Raw genomic sequence first — 18,007 nt, 5'->3', positions numbered from 1 at the left:
AAACACATCATGACCATTGTTACTCTTACTAGGCCAGAGTGTGAGGCAGAGCCATTTCCAGAAGCAGGACCTCTCTCCGCCAGGCACCACCCTGCACCCCAGCAGTGCGGGCTGGCCAATGCCTGGTCATCCTGCAGGACTCAGCACAGCTCTTCCTCCTCCAGGAAGCCTTCCCTGGTGACCCCTCCCAGCCCTAGTGGGTTGGCGCCCGTCCTGTGGTCCACAGTCCTGTGCATCCACCTCACAGCCCCATCTCGGTAAGTTACACGGGCTCCTTGTCTTCCCTGAGAGCCCAGTGGGGACAGGGAGCATTCTGTCCTGATGGTCACAGCAACAACAGCTCCACCCTCCTGCTGAGTGGCTGGCCTGGGCCAGGTCTTCGCGTGCGTTTCCTCGCTGGGCCCCTCTCACTGGGCAGGATCGTCATTTTCCCGTTTGGCAGGTGATGGAGCAAACCCGGCTTCTCCCCTCGCTCTGCTGGCACACGATCTGTGTCCTTGGGCAGGTCACTCGACCTTTCTGAGCTGTCTGTCCTAGCGCCCGTGCTGGTGACTGCTGTTTGGGGAGGGGGCATTTCAGGGCATTCTGAGAAGCAAGGAACCAGCCCCCTCCTCCCTCCTCCCTCCTCCCTCCTCCTCCCCATGGTGGCTTCCCCAAGCTTTCAAACTTTCCTTCCCAGTCTGCCTTGAAGAGCAGGTCACTGGGTTTAGGGATGCTGCCACCTGGTGGCCACAGGCCATCAGGATGCCTGGGGACGGCCACATGGGTTTGGGAGGGCTGGACCACGTGCCTGGAGAAGGCCGGGCAGCAGCGGGACTCCAGAGACACCACCCACGCAGCAGGAGAGCTTCACGGTTAAACCCAACAGTCCCGCAGATTGGGTTCAAATCCTGGTTCTGACACTTCCCAGATGCATGACCTTGAGCAACTCAGCTGACTGCTCTCAGCCTCAGGTTACTGATCTGTAAGATGGATAGCCTTCTCCTATGTCAAGGGTCCATGGCCCAGCAGAAGCCTGGAGACTCTTCCTAGAGCACCCCTGTGCTTCATTATAATTTAACATGGGATTTATGCACTTTAAGAATTCACCTGGGGCCGTCTGAGACTCGAGGGTCTGTGCAGGCTGTCTGGCTCCTCCAACAGCCTCTCCCGGGATACGCCTTCACTCGGAACTTAGAGGGTTCTACTAAGAGCAGTTCTCACCCACCAACTCCTGCCTCGTGCTTGGCACTTTCCAATAGCTCACTTTGCCTTCTCAACAACAGCAAATTGTCCCCATTCTACAGAGCAGAACGCCGAGGTTCCGAGAGGCTGCGGAGCTTGCTTGAGGTCACACGGTTGTTTCGTGAAGGAGCCGAGCCTCAGGCCTGAGTCCGCCTAACATCGGGGAAATCCCGGTAAGTGCGTTTCAGGGAACGTCTGGGGAGGCTGTTTTGTCCCTGAGTTCTCCTTGGAGCATGTGATGGGGACATTTGCTCACTGAGGTGACACTCCCCAGGCTCCCAACACCAGATGCCCGACAGCCCCCAGAGGCTGCCTGGCCAAGGGGTGAAGCAGGGAGAAACCAGCACTTCCCCTGTTCTCAAGCCCCCGGCTCCCAGGCCGTCACTCTCCCTTGCGGCGTGGGACTTCCAGCTCCCTCAGCGTCCGGAGAGCCACTGGCGGGCACACCCCTTCCCCCCCAGCCAGGGTCTGCGGGCTTTGGGAAGAGGCAGCCTGGGCAGGGCTTCCCCTTGCCAGTGAATCCCCGGGCTGTTTCAGTTCTCTTTCTTGCTGGGAAATGCTCTGACCCAAATTATCAAGGACGTCTCTGCTCACGCTAGGGCTGTGGGTACGGACATGGCCCTCTCCTCGCTGAGGCCTGGTTTCTCCCCACAGGGTGTCCCACTCCCAAGGGAAGAGACTAAGGCCTGGAGAGGGGACGTGCCTGAGGTCACATCTAGGGGTGGCACCCCTGACCCGGTGCCAGGCTTCTGCCCACTGCCCTACCCTGCCGGTGGGCAGCAGTGCCTGAGGATCACTGAGGGAAACAAGGGAATACAATGGAGGGAAAAAATACTCTTTTCAGCAAATGGTGCTGAGATAACTGGACATCTATAAGCAAAAAAAAAAAAATTGAATCTAAAGACAGACCAAACACCCTTCACAAAAATTAACTCAAAATGGGTCATAAACCTAAAATGTAAATGTAAAACTAAAACACTCCTAGACGATACTATAGGAGAAAATCTAGATGACCTTGGATCTGGTGATGACTTTTAAATATAAAACGAAAGGGCATGTTTCTTTCACAGCCCATGAAAGAAACAATTGATAAGCTGGATTTCATTAAAATTAAAAACTTCTGCTCCATGAAAGACACTGTCAAGAGAGCGAAAAGATAAGCCATAGACTGGGAGAAAATAGTTGCAAAGAAACCACATCTGGCAAAGGACTGTTGTTCCATATACACAAAGGACTCTTAAAACTCAATGGTAAGAAAATGAACGATCTGATTTAAAAATGGATAAAAGGTCTAGACACCTCACCAAAGAAGATATTCAGATGGCAAATAAGCATATTAAAAGATGTTCAGCAGCATATGTCATCAGGGAATTGCAATTGTAAAAATACAATGAGATGCCTCTACCTACCTGTTAGGATGGTGAGAAACTCCTGGACCCCACCCAATGCCGGGGAGGATGTGGGGCACCAGGGACTCTCTTCCGCTGCTGCTGGGATGAGAAGTGGTACGGCCACTTTGGAAGACAGTGTGGCAGTGTTTTATAAAACTAAACATACTCTTACCATACAGTCCAGCACTCATGCTCCTTGGTATTTACCCAAAGGAACTGAAAACATATCTGCATAAAAACCTGCACACAGATGTTTATAGCAGCTTTCGTCATAACTGCCACCACTTAGAAGCCAAGATGTCCATCAGCAGGGGAATGGATAAACAGACTGTGGTACATCCAGGAAAATGGGATAGTATTCAGTGCTAAAAAGAAATGAGGAACCTCATGAAAAGACATAGAGGAACCTTAAATGAATGTCACTGCGTGAGAGAAGCCAGTCTGGACAGGCTGCAGACCACATGCTTCCAATTAAACGACATTCTGGACAAGGCATAACGATGGAAATGGTAAGAAGATTGCTGGTTGCCAGGGGTGAGGGGCAGGGGGGGCGGATAGGCAGAGCCCAGAGGATTTGTAGGACAGTGAAACTATTCTGTATGATTTCCATAGAGTAAAATGCATGATACATTGTTTTCTATCTGTACACGCTACGTGTAGGGGGCGGCCCAGCCTGCGCCCCTCACCTGCACACCCTCCAAGAGGCCCGGCATTGGCGGGGTTGGTGGGAGAAAGAGGATTACGATGCCGACTCGTTCTGGGACTTTGGGCCTGGCACTGCCTTTCTTCAGGCTTTAATTGCGCCCTGTGTAAGGAGGGCACATGTCTTTTGTCACCGTGGCAGGTTGGTGGGTGATAAAGCAGATATGAACGCAGTGGTAGGCCATGCAGGGGGTGGCGCCATCACAACATCGGTCGCTTGCAGGGCAGACGGAGCCCACAGTGCGGGGCAGGCGTCCGTCTTCACCTCTTCCAGACCACTCGCGAAGCAGCAGAGCTGGGGGCTGGGCGTAAGAGACGGCCTCTCGCTGTCCTTCTGCAGAGAGGCTCCTTCCGTGAGTGGCCATTCTCTGCCCTCCCCGAGGCCTCGCCTCTCCCGAGACACTCGAGGGGCTGCCCCGCTGCCTACAGCTTCCTTGGCCAGCCCCTGTGTAGCCAGAATGCGAGGGTGCACCCCTCAGTCTCCCGCACGCAGGGGGGCTCCCCGCCCACTAGCCCTCTGTCCAAAGAGGCTCTCATCGCTAACATGCCTGGGCTGCTTTTGCCCCCATTCTGCTGGCAGGGGGACAGGAATTTTGTGGCTACCTGGCTGCAGGTCCCAAGGCCCCTGGGGAAGGGACAGCAGAGACGGCAGAGCCGAAACTCAGGAGGGAGCCCCACCCCTCGGGAGCCCCCTCCTAGAAGGGATCGCAGGGGAGTTCTCAGCCGCTCAGCGGCGGGACTGCACTTCTGCAGTGACAAGTTACACTTTCATTTTCTTTCCTAAAGGGAAAAAGGAAGAAAGCAACAAAACTGATGAGTGTTCTGACGCATCATGTTCCTGAACCTCAGCTATAAAAGCCCTTCCCGCCCTCCACAGCCCAGGCCCTCTCCCTCCCCAGAGCTCACAGCTGCAGGGCTAGAGCCAGATGTGCCCGCAACCAGGTAGGTGGAGGTCTGGGGCCCGCAACCAGGTAGGTGGAGGGCAGGGGCCTGAGTCACAGGAGAGGAGGAGCCCTGTGGGGCTGGGAGGGGGCTCCTCGCCAGACAGGCCCAGGGCGCCTTCCTCCTGCCTCGTTCCAGAGGTGGGATTAGTGAGCTGGGTTTCTGTTTCCCCAGAACAGCTGGGATCCAAGAGACACAAGGCGGCCTCTCGTGGCCTCCCAGGCTCTGATCCATGGAGAGGCGCCTCACGGTCCTGCAGGTGAGCCTGCACCACCCCACGCTCGGCCCGGCCGCCTTCGCCAACGTCCCGCCGCAGCTGCAGCATGACACCAGCCCGCTGCTGGTCGGGCGGGGGCGGGACGCCCACCTCCGGCTGCAGCTCCCCAACCTCTCCCGCCGACACCTGTCCCTGGAGCCCTACCTGGAGAAGGGCAGCACCCTGCTGGCCTTCTGCCTCAAGTCCCTGAGCCGCAAGAGCTGTGTGTGGGTCAACGGACTGAGGCTGACTTATCTGGAGCAGGTCCCCCTGAGCCCCGTCACCAGGGTCTGCTTCTCCAGCGTCCAGATGGTGGTCCGCTTGGAGGAAGGCACCTCCCTCAAGGCTTTTGTCTGCTGCTTCCATCTCAGCCCCTCGCCCCTGATTTACAGACCCCAGGCGGAGGAGACTGACGAATGGGAAAGCCTCCCCCAGGAACAGCCTCCCCCGGGGTCAGGGGAGCAGGCTCCAGGTCACCTGGGCTTTCTCCGTGGCCCTCCCCACACTCGGGACAGCCCTCTCCCGCCCAGCCCTGGAGGAGGAACAGAAATATAGCTCCCGAGGGAGCCCCTAGACGGAGCACTCGGCTAGCCCTGCCGTGAGAGCGAGGCTTTGCTGAAACTGGACTTAAAATATCTGAGCTGCATCATGCATGGTTGACATGCGAGGCCTGCTGGCTGCCTCGCTCACAATGAACCGATTCTGCAAACACCGCACAGCCCGGGGCGGAGAAGCACCCGCCCTGGCCAGAGCTCTGCAAGGTAATGGGAACTTCATATACTTTTAGAGGCCCTGAGGGGTTCTGGGGAGCCTCTCTCAGCGTTCCCCACATCTCCCCGTCTTGTCTGACTAGGAGTTACTTTATGTTGCTCATTTTGTGTGCCGCTTAGGAGCGAGAGTTTGAGGTTGCACCAGGAATGCGTGGACACATGTAGCAATTACGTCTGTGGTAGCTCGGGGTTACCTTCAGCTTTCAAATACCCACAGGCACTCGGGGCTTAGGGAAGCCTGCGTTTAATAAACTGCAAGCGTTTCATTAAGCTGGCAAACCCTCCAGGATTCCCCGGTCCCCAGCTGGCTGCGCGCACGCCATGGCGCCACGCAGAGGCAGGGCGGGAACCACGGGTGAGGTGTAAGAGGAAATTGGAAAGGTACGGCCCACGTCTCTGGAAAGGGCGCAGCCTGAGCATGGGAGCTGGGAGCTGGGCCTGCCTGGAAATTCACTGTCACTGTCATCTTCCTCATCCTCTGTCACTTCTGGATCAAAGCCTAGGCTGACCCGAGGGCAAAGGTCTTCAGAGAACATGGGGCTGAGGGTGGAAGGTCGTGTTAGAACCCAGCCCAGCAGCGATTTCATTCAGGGAGGGTCATATAGCAATGGGGGAGGGGGTCTTTCCAAGTAGGGGACCGGGAGGGAGCCAGGCAGGCCAAGGGAAGGAGAATTTTCCCAGTGAACAGCAAGAGCAGAGCATAAGCAACCACTGGCCACACAGTCCTGAGATGGGCACAGCATGGTTCAGAAACAACGTCCAGCCGTGTGACGACGGGGGGAGCGACCTGCACCTGCAGATGGTCGTCATGATCCCAGACCCCAAGTGCCACTGAAGTCACGGCACTGCCCGCTGGCTGGCTTGCACACCTGCGCCATGGCCACCTCCACCTCTTTCCACTCCCCCCCAAGAAGAAAGACGTGTGGGCACCCAGGGCAGGCTACAAGTAGGTCTACTTCCCTCACGGGCCCTGAGCATCTTCTCCGTGAGGAAGACAGCCCGGCCTGCCCTTCCTTTCGGATAAGGAACGAGGCAAGTACGCTCAGACCACAGCACAGGGCCCAGGAGAGCAAGGGCCGTCAGGGAGGGGCTGGCCAATGCTGGGAACAGCTCCTTGGGACCCCCAAGCAGTCCCTCACTCACTCATTCAACAACTTGCACCAAGCCCCCGCCTTGCCAGGTGTGTGCCAAGCCCCAGGAACCAGCCGTAAACGAGGCAAAGTCGCTGCAAATGGTGCTATAGTCATTGTGTTTTCCTCTCTCCTCCAGCTCCTGGGCTCAGCATTATCTCGATTACTCAGTGGCCTTGTCTGTTCAGTGCTATGTGCTCAGCACTCCGCTAGGTGCTCTGTGAGTCACCCCATTTAATCCTCATGACACCCCAGATAGACAATGGCATTAACCACACTTACAGATGAGGAATCGGAGGCTCAGAAAGGTGCGCCTGATTGCACACCGTCACTGGCCGTGTGACCTTGGACGAGTGACTTCGCCTGCTCTTGCCCGTTTCCCCTTCTGGACAATGGGTAAGACAACAGCACCTGGCAGGCAGAGCTGTTGCGAGGGTCTTAGGAGGTGGCCCGAGTGCATCACTTGGGCAGTGTCTGGCACGCCCTTACCCAGGCCTGGCTACCGTCGCGAGACCTGAGAGAGTAGCCTGACAGGTACAGGCTTGGGGCTCACCCTGAACAGGGAGCTAAGCGGGGAACGGGCTCCAGAGCCCCCCGGCTTCCCGGGGCTCTGTGATTCCCTGACCGAGGATTTTCTTTCAGCCACGGCCCTGATGGGCACCGGGAGGGGATTTTAACCTGTTCCTTGCACCAGACAGCCCAACAGTCAGGATTTGTAGAACGGGAGACACCCCGGCGGGACTGGCAAGCAGAGGGAGCCACCGGTGATTTGGTCTGATGAAGTCCGTGGTTTTGGAACTGCTTTTATGTGTCACATACAGATTCTAAAAGTAGCAGTGACCCCTCACAGACCAAAGCGTTCCTCCAACTATGCATCAGGGAGGAGCGGCCCATGCATAGAACTTGAGAAGCCACAGCCTGGGGACTGCACCTGGGCGTCAGTGGCTGGGGAGAGGAAGCTGATGGCCCCCCAGAGTCCCCAGAGCTCAGCTCCCCAGCTGCACCAGAGAAGCCTCGGATGCACCACTGCTGTGGCCAAGCAGCCCCCTCCAGGGCCTCGGTGAGGGCTCTCCACCCCCGAGGGAGAACGAACCCATCCCGGCCGGCCGTGGCTCGTGAGAAGGGGGCAGTCCGCTTCCTCCACGGGGTGTTCTGTGACTCAGGCCTTTCGGGTGAAGCGTCTGGGAGGCCCCTGGGGACCCAGGATGAACTGCTCAGCAGGCGGAAGGGTGACAGGCCAGACGCAGGATGGGAGGGAGCCGGGAAACGTCCAGGCTTGTTGTTTCGGACTCTACAGGTTCATGCGGTCTCCTCGGGAAACACTCCTGGCCTCGCACCACGTTTTCCAGACAGTTGTGCTCTGCCCATGAGAGGCTCCGTTTTTCTTGAGTAGAAACCACTGAAATCATCAGATCTATGACACCCCACCCCCCTCTCTCCTAACAGCCAGCACTGCCAGGCTGGCTTCAGGGCCCAGCCCACGCACCGGGTACCACTTTCCTTCGCCCTCACAGACCCCTGAGCAGCCAGGTGGGTCCCTCCCAGCGATCTCCCCTGCATCCTCTCAGCTCCCTCCACAGGGCAGCCTGTGTGGCTGAGGGGACATGCATGTATGGGCACACGTGTGCACACACACACACACACACACACACAGGTGTGCACAGACATCCCCATGCTCATGAACATCGGTGGCTCCAAGGTGGGGCCCTGTAGTCAGACGGCTTCCTGAGTCAGAATTCTTGCTCCCCCACTTGCGAGTTCTGTGACCTTGGACAAGGGACTGAATCTGCCGGTGCCGCAGCTGATTATCCTAGAAAATGGGCAAGAGACCAGTCCCCACCTTCTCGGAGTCAGCACGAAGGTAAATTGGGTGCCTGGTGCAGTGCCTGACACACAGCGAGTGTTCGGCAGGGTTAGCCGTCCTTGCCCGGTTCCGTGGAATGAACTGAATGAGTGTGGACACGTGGACTCGGTTTACACCTACACACATGCACACACACACACACACACACACACACATGCACAGCTGCTACGAGGAGCTACGTTAATCACATTCAGGCAGACTCCAGGACACTACGATTCCCTGAGACAGCGTCTGGAAATTTAGAAATCATCCTCTGTGCCCTTTAAGGCATTCTAGCCCTCACATTCCTCTGCTTTTCCAAGAACGTGGATCTTCCCCACCCGTCTGGGAGAGACATGGCATCCCCTCGCAGAAATGCTTCACAAACAGCCGCAACGCGGCCCCGAGGCAGGAAGCCGCGCCACGAGGCAGTCACGGCAGGCCCGTCAGACAGCACAGTCCTGGCCGTAGCCTGGAGGAAGGCAGGCCGTGGCCGAGCACACTCCAGTGAGACCCCCAGCTCCACGCAGACAGGGGCCACGGGCTGTTGGAGGGTTTGTTCCCAGTGGCCACCACGGAGCTGGGCAGAGGGACAGCTGCATGAGGCGCTGGTGATCCAGGCAGCAGTCACCTTGGGTGCCAAGGACAGCTCGTCCCCTCCCGACACCCCTGCACCGGGCTGTGCGCTGGGCCACCTGCCTCCACGCCGTCCACGTGTGGGCTCCTGCCACTCCACCCCGTTTCCCCTCCCTCGGCTTCTGCCCTGTGGCATCCGGTGGTGGCTGCTGTTGCCACAGTCCCATGAGGTGAGCAGGTCGTCCCTGCAGCATCCCTCACTGTGGTGGCTCTACCCACGCTCCAGCCACTGGCCGGGGCCACGCCAGCCCCCAGAGCTCGCCCAGAACACTGGGGGAGGAGTCACAGCCCAGCTCCGGAGCCGACAGGGGACGTGTGGGATTTAATGAACCCTGCTCGCATGGCAGGGCTGTGACTCCTCTTACCTTTACCGTGAACTCACAGGCGGATTAAAGTGAAATAAAACCTACCATTTGAGCTGCGTTCTCAGCTGATTGGAAACATGCATCCCTCCCCGGGACCGGCCGTGAGAAGGGAAGTGATTATCTTTCTTTCGAGTTTGTAATCTCTTTACGGCCGAGGCCGCTTTAATCCTGCTGGGGGAAAAAATGATGCAGGAATAAACTGCTCGCACATACCTGTGTTTTCCAATCACACGCTCCAGTGGGAGCAAAACATCCTCAGGGAGGGGGCGCGGGGAGCCAGGTGATCCTGGCAGAAGAGTTTAATCATTTTCTTCTTTAGGCGCATGAGTTGAAGAGGCTTTAAAGCGCCACTTGGCAAGGGCGCTTGTCCCACAGATGCGGGAGGACGCCGGCGCTCCGGCCGTCACTCGCTCCTCTGCCTTTTCTTCCCAGGGGACAATGGCCCCCGTCCCCCGGCAGCGCCCACCTCTTTGAGGGGCACTTGCAGCGAGGTGCCCAGCTGCAAGCACTTGGGAACGACGAGGCAGGGGTCCGAGAAAGGGCGGATTTGAGTCCAAGTCAGATCGGCCTGGGAACGAGGGAGAGGTGCGTGGGGGCCGGGGCTGTGGCGGGGGTGCCAGGCTTGCTTTCCTCCTCTGCCGCTCCCCTCACCCTCTCTGTGTGTTGCCAACAGCACGGCCCACGGCGCAGGCACGAGCACGGCCATCCGGAGGGCCCGGGCTCAGAGCCAAGCCCTCCGGCTGCTGGAGGGAGGCCTGGCCGAGACGCTGCCTCACTGTCCTTCAGAGACGAGCAGGCGGGGCTGGGGGGTCTTCAGAATAGAGCGGAGGCAGGGGCCCTCCGAGGGGGGCTGGGCCAGGCGGCCAGACATGGGGCTTCCACAATTGCTCCTCTGAGGGATCAGGCTGGGTGATGTCACTCTCCAGAGAACTGGCTGCAGATGGGCTGGGAACATGGGCCCTATGAAGTCAGCTTGTTTACGGGGGTGTGTCACTCAGGATCCAGTCAGAAAACAAAAACCGCTCTAAGTATTCAAAAAATTTAATTCAGGGAACTGGGTGCGCGAGCGTTGGAATCACTGGGAAGACGAGTAGGGGAGGCAGTTCAGAGATCGGCAGGAAGAGGCTGCCACCCCAGGGCTGCAGCGGCACCCAGAGGGGCGGTGGTACTGGGGCCAGCATGTCTGACCAGGCGGGGACCACTGGGGAGCCCCAGTGGGAGCTGCCTCCAGGGAGAGGCTGTCCACGGGGACTGGAACTGCAGGGGACAGGCAGCTGTTGCCAGAGATGCTGAGAGAGAGATAGAGAGAGTGCCCGACTTCTCTCTACTTTTCCCAGCCCCAGTCTCCCGCCAGTGGCTCTCCTTGGCTGAAGCTGACAAGTGCCTGAGAAACCGCAGGGGTCAACTTCCCTGCAGTACAGAGCGGAGGATGGAAGGGAGAGCAGTGGGCGTGAGGACAGCCAAAGATGCAGCGCAGGGAGTACGGCCATGAATGTCAGTGCCCCTCGGCCTTGCCTGGGGCTCTGGGGTGGCCACCAAATGGGGACAGCAGAGAGAGGGATGGAGGCCACAGTGCAGGGGACTCAGCCACCCAGGGCCCTGAGGGTGATGGGGAAGCATGGATCCCCTGCATCACTGTCACCCGACCTCGAGACCTGCAGCGTCTGTAAGGAAGGAAAGAGCAGGGCAAGTGCAGGCAGAGGAGAGCCCGTCTGCACCACGTCCCCACCCAGACCCTCTGCTTGGAAGAACCCTTGTCCCGAAAGGCAGGGTGTGGAGCAGAGACACATGTCCGCAGGAGGCCACCAGGTCCAAATCCCTGCTGCCCTGCACTCACTGACTCTGGAAACTTCCTTCATCTCCCAAACCACCTTTTCCTCATCTGTAAAATGAGGACATCATTAGCACCTGCCTCGCCTATGTGAAGACTGAAAACACAACATGTAAAGGAACTTAGCGTGTGTACCTTGTATATGCCCAATAACGCCAGTCCTCGGCCGGAACCAGCACCCACCCCCAACTATTCCTTCCCAGAAAGCTTCCCTGGCTTCTCCCACAAAGAGAGAAGCTCCCAGCCAACACAGGAGCACTCGGAGGGGACTGCTAGGCAGTTACTGTGGAACTAAAGGTCCGTCCCTCAGCGAGGGCCCAGGAACCGAGGCCTCGCCGTGTGTGCCCCAGGCCAGGCCATTTCAGATGTCAGCTGGCTGGCACCTCCCATCAGCAGAGCCCCGTGCGTGGCAGAAACTGTCTCGGACGTGTCTGTGAATCAGCAGCTGCCTGGTCCTCACAGTAGGACCCAAGCACACAGTAGGTCCTCCGTAAGGCTCTGTTGCCTGAATGACAGGAGCGTTAGCTGGAGGGAAGAGTTTGGGTGGGGGGAAAGCAGAGCTCTGGGGGGGCAGAACTTTGAGGAAAACCTCAGTCACGCACAGTAAAGCTGATCAAAAGGGTCGCACGTGCTTTAAATACACAGGTGCTCTCGGTGAGAAGAACCACGAGTCCTTTGGCTCAGTAAATGGAATCATTGTATCCACATGACCCTGAGCCCAGGAGCCAATGGCAGATTCCAGCAGGGCCAGGCCGGCCCCACACCCAGATTCTTCTGCCACCTGCCAGCAGGGTTCCCTGCTCCAGATGCGCCTGTCCCCCGTGGTGCGGCAGCCCCTCCCGACTCAGAGCACCCGCAGGGGCCCGGAGCTGCCGTCTTGGGAGAGCCACCCCAGAGCGTCGGAAGCCGGCGGGCTGGACGCTGGATGTCAGAGCCTTCCAGACCCGGGCCCAGCCTTGTTACTGGGAGCACACGGTCCCCCCTGGACACTCTGGGAGTCCCAGGTGGGAAGCTAATCCCCAGGGGGCTCCGTCTTTCCGTTTCACTCTCCTCTTCCCCTGAGCCTGCGGGGGCTGTGGTGGCTGCGCAGATTTCAAGTTGAAACATCAGAAAGCCTCGTGTGGTCTGACTTCTCTCCTTCCCCCTTCCGTCTCCCAACACACATGTGCACACACACACGCACACACATGCGCACACACACACCCCTGCCTCTGGGCTCTGCCAAGCACCCCAGGTAAAGAACTGGTCAGAAAAACCACAGGGTAATTATGAGCTGTGAGTCTCTCTCCTTAGTCAAAGGAAGAGAAAATTTAAAAAGGGAGAGAGAAATGCTTGCACCTGAGATTCTCAGCCTGCTTTACAAGCCGGAGCGACCGTTGGCTCAGCTCAGGGGAAAACAAACAGAGGAGAGACCCCTCAGAGGAACGCAGGCGGGGAGCGTCCCTGGAAGGCCATAAGGCCCTGACGGTGTGTCCCTGCGGATGCGGAAACAGCTGAGTCTGAAGACAGCCTGAGAGGAAGACATGCAGCGTGGCCACAGGACTCTGCGGAAGTCACCAGTAGCTCCGCACACCTGATTTCGTCACTCTCTGCAGTCAGGGACGGGCTGGTAAATGTTGAACAACTGGCTGTTTTGGGGCGGGGCGGGGCGGGGCGGGGGGCTTTGATTGTAGCCTTTGCCCATTTCTGTGGTATGAATTCTCCTACCACGGTCAATTTCAAGGCATCAAAGTGTCATCACTGAGCATGGAGCTGGGGAGAGATGCGGTGAGCACGCCAGAGCAGGGCATGTCCACTGTACGGATGCAGTAGACATAAATAAGCTCAAGGGCACGGACACAGTGGAGCGAAACAATTAAGAAGCAGTAAGCTTTCATTATTTATTAACTTTGCATTTAATATAATTAACTGTAAGCTCATACAATGTAATTTTTAATAGCAATAATCAAATTAAAATTTAATAATCTGAGCAAGCAATTCAACATAACCATTTAACAATCAGCTCGTACAAGGCAGTGTGCGAGAGCTCCAGCGCACCGCCCTATGGAAAAAGTTCCAGCTCCTTGTGCTCAAGTGCTGGCCAGAGAAACAAAGTAGCCAACGTGAAAATGCCTCGGAAATGAAGACGGTACCTATGCAGACGCCTAGGAGAGGTCACAGTGACCATTCTAAGAAACTTGTACAACATTTTGCTATTTAAAAGTGAATTCATTTATATTTATCATATTAGATATTCAACATAACCATGAGGATGTTAAACTATTCCATGTTAGGAGGAAAGTAAGAATCGGGAGGGGAAGCATGGCTAGACCCACTCAGCTGGAAAGTGAGGGTCGGTGGCGTTCGATTTACCTCCAAACCTTGCTTTTCTCCCCACCCCTCCATGTATCCTCGGTGAGGGCCCACAAGCTCTGGCCGAGCGCGGGTTGCAGAGTGCCACCATCAGGGCCCACATAACCGATGTCACCAGATACAGTTGGAGTGCTCCTGCCCTGGACTCCGTCCTCTGGCTTAAAAGGTAGCCCAACAAGGAATATTAGGTAAGAGACCACATTCGCTTCTTTCCTGGGACCTCTCTCTCTCAGAGTTCAGGGGCAGTGACAGGATGCCTGGCATTCAGAGGCCACTTTCCTTCCCCTAAAATTGGAGGAAAACACAGCTCTCAGAGCCCCACTCCCTCTCTCTGCCCTTTTGGACGCAGGATGTTGGTGTCTCTGGTAAACTGATCAGAGGGAAGCAGAGAGGCTTTAAATGCAATTGTCTGAGCTGTAGCCAAACCTCAAGGCCTCCTGGACACTGAGAGCAGGGCAGTGCCTGGCTGGCCACCCAGGCTGTGTGTGGCATTACCCAGCAGCCCCTCTGAGGGCCCCAGACAGGCCGCCACTCTGCCCTCCAACCTGGAGCAGCCAGCATTGGGTTCCAGATGGGATCAGGACCCCTGCTGGAGGCTCAGACCTCAGACCCCAAACTCACATGTGGCTGGAAACCAGCCCCTACAAAATCCCCCTGTGAAAAGTGAGTCCCTCTCCCACCTCCCACCTTCCTCCGGCTTGGCCACCATCCCTCAGCTTCTGGGTGGAGAACCCGCGGCCCAGGCCACATCCCTCCATCCTCTGTCATTTCAAATTTTCTGGCATGTAGGTTTGGTATGCTTGGCTCTTTTAAACATCACGCTTTATGGCCTTTTGCAGTGTAATTTTGTTCCTGTCCTGCCATTCAATTTGAATTAAATATCGAACAGATGTGAGTCATTTTTGCTCTTTTTAAAGAAAAAGTTTAATATTAGGGAGCATGCCCTCCTATAAGATCAGGAAAGCCATTTGGAGAAATAAGCCCCTTCAAATTAAAAAAGAATCACGTTGGTCAATGTTAAGATGCTTTCAAGTGATACATTTCGAAGTGCTAAGGGAAGGTGTTTCCAGCAAGCTATAAAGCAGCCGGTAGAAAGGAGGGGAAGATATACGGCCCAAAGCTGACGGGGAAATTGGAGCTCTGACAAGGGGCAACCCCACCTGGGAGGAAGCTCTGAGCTTGGAGATGAGATTCACAGATGATGCTGCGGGAGGCCATCGTCCCCGAAGGCCCGCGGTGGGGGCCCCTGCTCCCTGCAGCCTGTGTGGTCACACCGGGCGCAGGGGGGCAGGAGAAGCTCCATTCTGCTCGGAGAGCCGACCTGACCTGCGAACCCATTCCCCATCCTCACATGCTTGCACCAGCGTGGCCGATCTCCACCAGCCGGCTGTCCCAGGGTGATTTTGTATGTCTGGACATGCTGCATGGCTTAACCCACTCATTCCTGCTACAGTCTCTTGGGTAGTGGGGTCTGTGGCCTTTTGTGGGTCTTGGACACCCTGGAAAACACAGAGAAAGCTATGGCTTCCCTTTGCACACAGGAACATGCACAGACTTGCACACAACATCAGGGGTCCATGGTCCCCTAATCTAGATTCCCCCCTCCCCCACCCAAGTTAGCCAGAGCATGAAGCATTTCATCAGCACGACACTCAGTGCACGGGACCAGGGCTCTTCTGTCCCAGAGAACAGGAATTTTTGTTTACCTACATGCCCAGCACCATGCAGGGCTTTTTACATGAGCCAGAGGAGCTGGTCAGTCTCCAAAACCCTCTCCCTTCTTGGCAACACGCAGACCTAGAGCTCAGCGTTATTGGACCTGCCGCCATTCGTGGCTACGAGCCAGGGCTTCTCCAGTGCCGGCTCAGGCTAAAGTGTTTCCATGTGGTCCTCTGACTCGCTGCACCTAAAGGCAGCTCTCCAACTACAGCTGCTGACTACAAATGGCATTTCCATGCGGCAGGGCAGCGGGCCAGCAGGCCTCTGATTCCAGCTGGTTCTGGACATCCTGGACCCTGAGACGAGGCTCTGCACACCCAGGGTTTGCCTCTGGGGATGACTTGCAAACGTCCAGAGATGTGCTCCACAGGGTGCACCGGGCCCTGCTGATGAGAAACAGAAGCAACACTTCCTAGAATTCTGCAGACAAAAGAGAAGTTGAGTGAAGGGATTTAGAGCAAAGAGAAGCCTAGACTTTGGAGTCTGACTGCTGAAGTCTGAATCCTGGCTCTCCCGGTTACTAGCTCTGTGACCTTGGGCAAGAGATCAACCTCTCCCAGCCTCAGTTTCCTCTATCTGTAAAATAGGGGTGTCACGTGTCTCACAGGGTGTCTGGGAGGATGAAACGGGGTGCACGTGAAGGGCTCAGCAAGGCCTTGGTGTTCAGAATTTATCTTCTTTCACCCTTCCCTCCAAGGTGACAAGCCTCCTGTCTGATGGCGCTTGCTGGGGCTGGGGGGCTGGGAGCCAGGCCAGAGCCCGCTTACCCCCTGAAGGAACCACACGGATAACCGCAAGAGGAGCAGCAGATGCAGAGGGAGAGGGTGTAAGTCAATGTCTCCTAATTCCTGTCCAGGGGAAGGAAGAGGTGGGAGTGGAGAGGGGAAGAGAGCAACAGAAATATCTGCAAGTCGTTTTAGAAGAGGAACTGAAATTCACAAACCCCTGCTGCTATTCCAACCGTTATTTTGCATCCGTGGCAATGAAGTAAGAATGCACTGAGACCCATTCTGAGGTCCTGGGCGTGCTAGGGGGTTGCAGGGGCCTGCAGGGTGAGTGAGGCCTGGCGCCTGTCCTCCAGGGGCTCAGGACCACATCTAGATTCTAGAAGGGCTCTGAGGTCAGACTGGCACAGACTGGCCTGGTCAGGAGGGGTTTCTGAGAGGGGGAGGGAGAAGCTGTGTCTTGAATGATAGGCAGTCCCTTGAGGGAGAGAGACACCCACCCTCTGTGCCTTGCTGCCCACCAGGCAGGGGTCCAAGGACAAGGCAGCCCGTTCCCAGAGGTCTCGATTTAGCCCCCTCCACCTCCCAGTGTACACAGCCTCACGTGGCAGTCATTTATTTGTGCTGCACTAAGAACAAGAGGGCCTTTCTAAAGGGGCTGCTTGGAGCCCAGCCTTGGAACTCACAACAGAAATGAGAACTCATGTCTCTTATCCTACAGCTAAAGGGGCCAGCAGTGTGTCACTCAGAGTCCTGAGGACATGGGCACAACTACGCTCCAGCCCCTCCTCAGGGGCCCAGGTCTCTTCCCAGGCAACAGGGGCAGGGGAGATGTGAGGGCCTAGGCCATTAAAGGGGACTGACTGCGACGGAGGCTTAGCCCCAACCCCCCTAGATGCCCACGATGCTCAAGCTGGCTCTACAGCCTTATGTGGTGGCCACTGTCATTCTGATGACCCTGCTCCCATGTCCCCCATGGAGCAAGGGCCCAGCTACTGGCCTTTCTCCAGCGTTTGGGGCCATCTTGTCCTGGATTGATGACACAGGGTGTCCTCCCATTAATTAGATGGGCTGTGAGGGACCCACAGGCCCCAGGAATGGATGACTAGAGAAACAGAAGGGACCAGGCGACACGTAGGGGATGCGTTTGCTCCTCCTGTGGCTGCCTGGAGCCCAGGACTCAGGGACATGCTAACTCAGACACATCCATATCTCTCTCTGCTCTCATTTGTCACTTTTATGATGCATTTAGTTATCGAATGACTTAAATATATTTAAATAAACAAAAATTACTTACATCTCCCCCCCGCCTCCATCGGGGCACGCTCTCCCACAGTTGTGGTCAGGGTGCACAGACTTGTTTTCTCTGCCTACGTCCTGGACATTTCCTGTCCTTCCATTCGTGTCACACGGATCTCACTGGTCACGCGTTACAGTATCCCAACACACCTTGGTCTATAACTAATCGATGACCATTTTAATTGGTTACATTTTTTTGTGCTATGTTTAAAGTAATGCTTCAACCTATTCATAAAATAACCTTTCTTTAGAACAATCCCCTTGGGAACGTTCTCAGGAGCTGCGTGCTCCCTAGACTCTCAGCGTGCTGGCCACAGGCTGCATGCCGATGTTTCCCAGACAGCGTCTCATGAATCCACGTGCTGATCCAGCAGTGTTCGTTCCTATGATGTCCATTTTACAGATGGGAAAACTGAGCGGGGTAGGGTGGGAGTGGACGTTTGTCCAGAGCCACCCAGTGTATCTCTGTGGGCGATTTCTTGGGGCGCCCTTTCCCTCCAGGCACACTCTGGGTTTGATGGGAGCCCCAAGTGCCTCATCCCAGGGCAGTGAGTGACTGATGGCGGAATGCTCCCATGGCAGCATGGAGATATTATGGGATGAGGGAAGCTGCTTCCTCAGCCTCTGAAACCACCCCTGCAGATGGCCATCTCGGACCAAGCCCAAGGCTGCCCTCCCCAATCCTTCCAGAGACCCTTTAAGTGAAGGAGGAGGTGCTTTTTGGATCTCTAAGCCCTTCTGAAGATGTGAAAATGGGGCCAGGTCAGCCACATGAAGCGCTGGCTACAATGTGTAAACACACCTCAGGGCCATGCTAATCTC

At 56.5% G+C, this 18,007-nt stretch overlaps 2 protein-coding genes across 2 annotated transcripts; both read left to right on the top strand.

Annotated features, from left to right (window-relative positions):
* The first annotated feature begins 4,491 nt into the window (after window positions 1–4,491).
* TIFAB (TIFA inhibitor) lies at window positions 4,492–5,070 on the top strand. The gene has a single exon (XM_069484457.1). The coding sequence runs from the start codon at window positions 4,492–4,494 to the stop codon at window positions 5,068–5,070; it is 579 nt and encodes a 192-aa protein (XP_069340558.1).
* Window positions 5,071–6,015: 945 nt separating this feature from the next.
* DCANP1 (dendritic cell associated nuclear protein 1) lies at window positions 6,016–7,937 on the top strand. Its single transcript, XM_069484456.1, is given in 5 exon segments — window positions 6,016–6,110; window positions 7,414–7,522; window positions 7,524–7,640; window positions 7,642–7,810; window positions 7,813–7,937. Coding segments are annotated over 5 exon segments (615 nt in total).
* The last annotated feature ends 10,070 nt before the right edge of the window (window positions 7,938–18,007 follow it).

This window comes from Eulemur rufifrons, chromosome 10, assembly GCF_041146395.1.
Source record: "Eulemur rufifrons isolate Redbay chromosome 10, OSU_ERuf_1, whole genome shotgun sequence".
Classification (NCBI taxonomy): Eukaryota; Metazoa; Chordata; class Mammalia; order Primates; family Lemuridae; genus Eulemur; species Eulemur rufifrons.
The sequence above is the reverse complement of the archived record's forward strand: the minus strand, read 5'-3'. Positions and strand labels throughout refer to the sequence as shown.

Bases quoted from the DNA above. Each gene is read 5' to 3' on its own strand.
- TIFAB (XM_069484457.1), top strand. From the start codon at position 4,492: ATGGAGAGGCGCCTCACGGTCCTGCAGGTGAGCCTGCACCACCCCACG.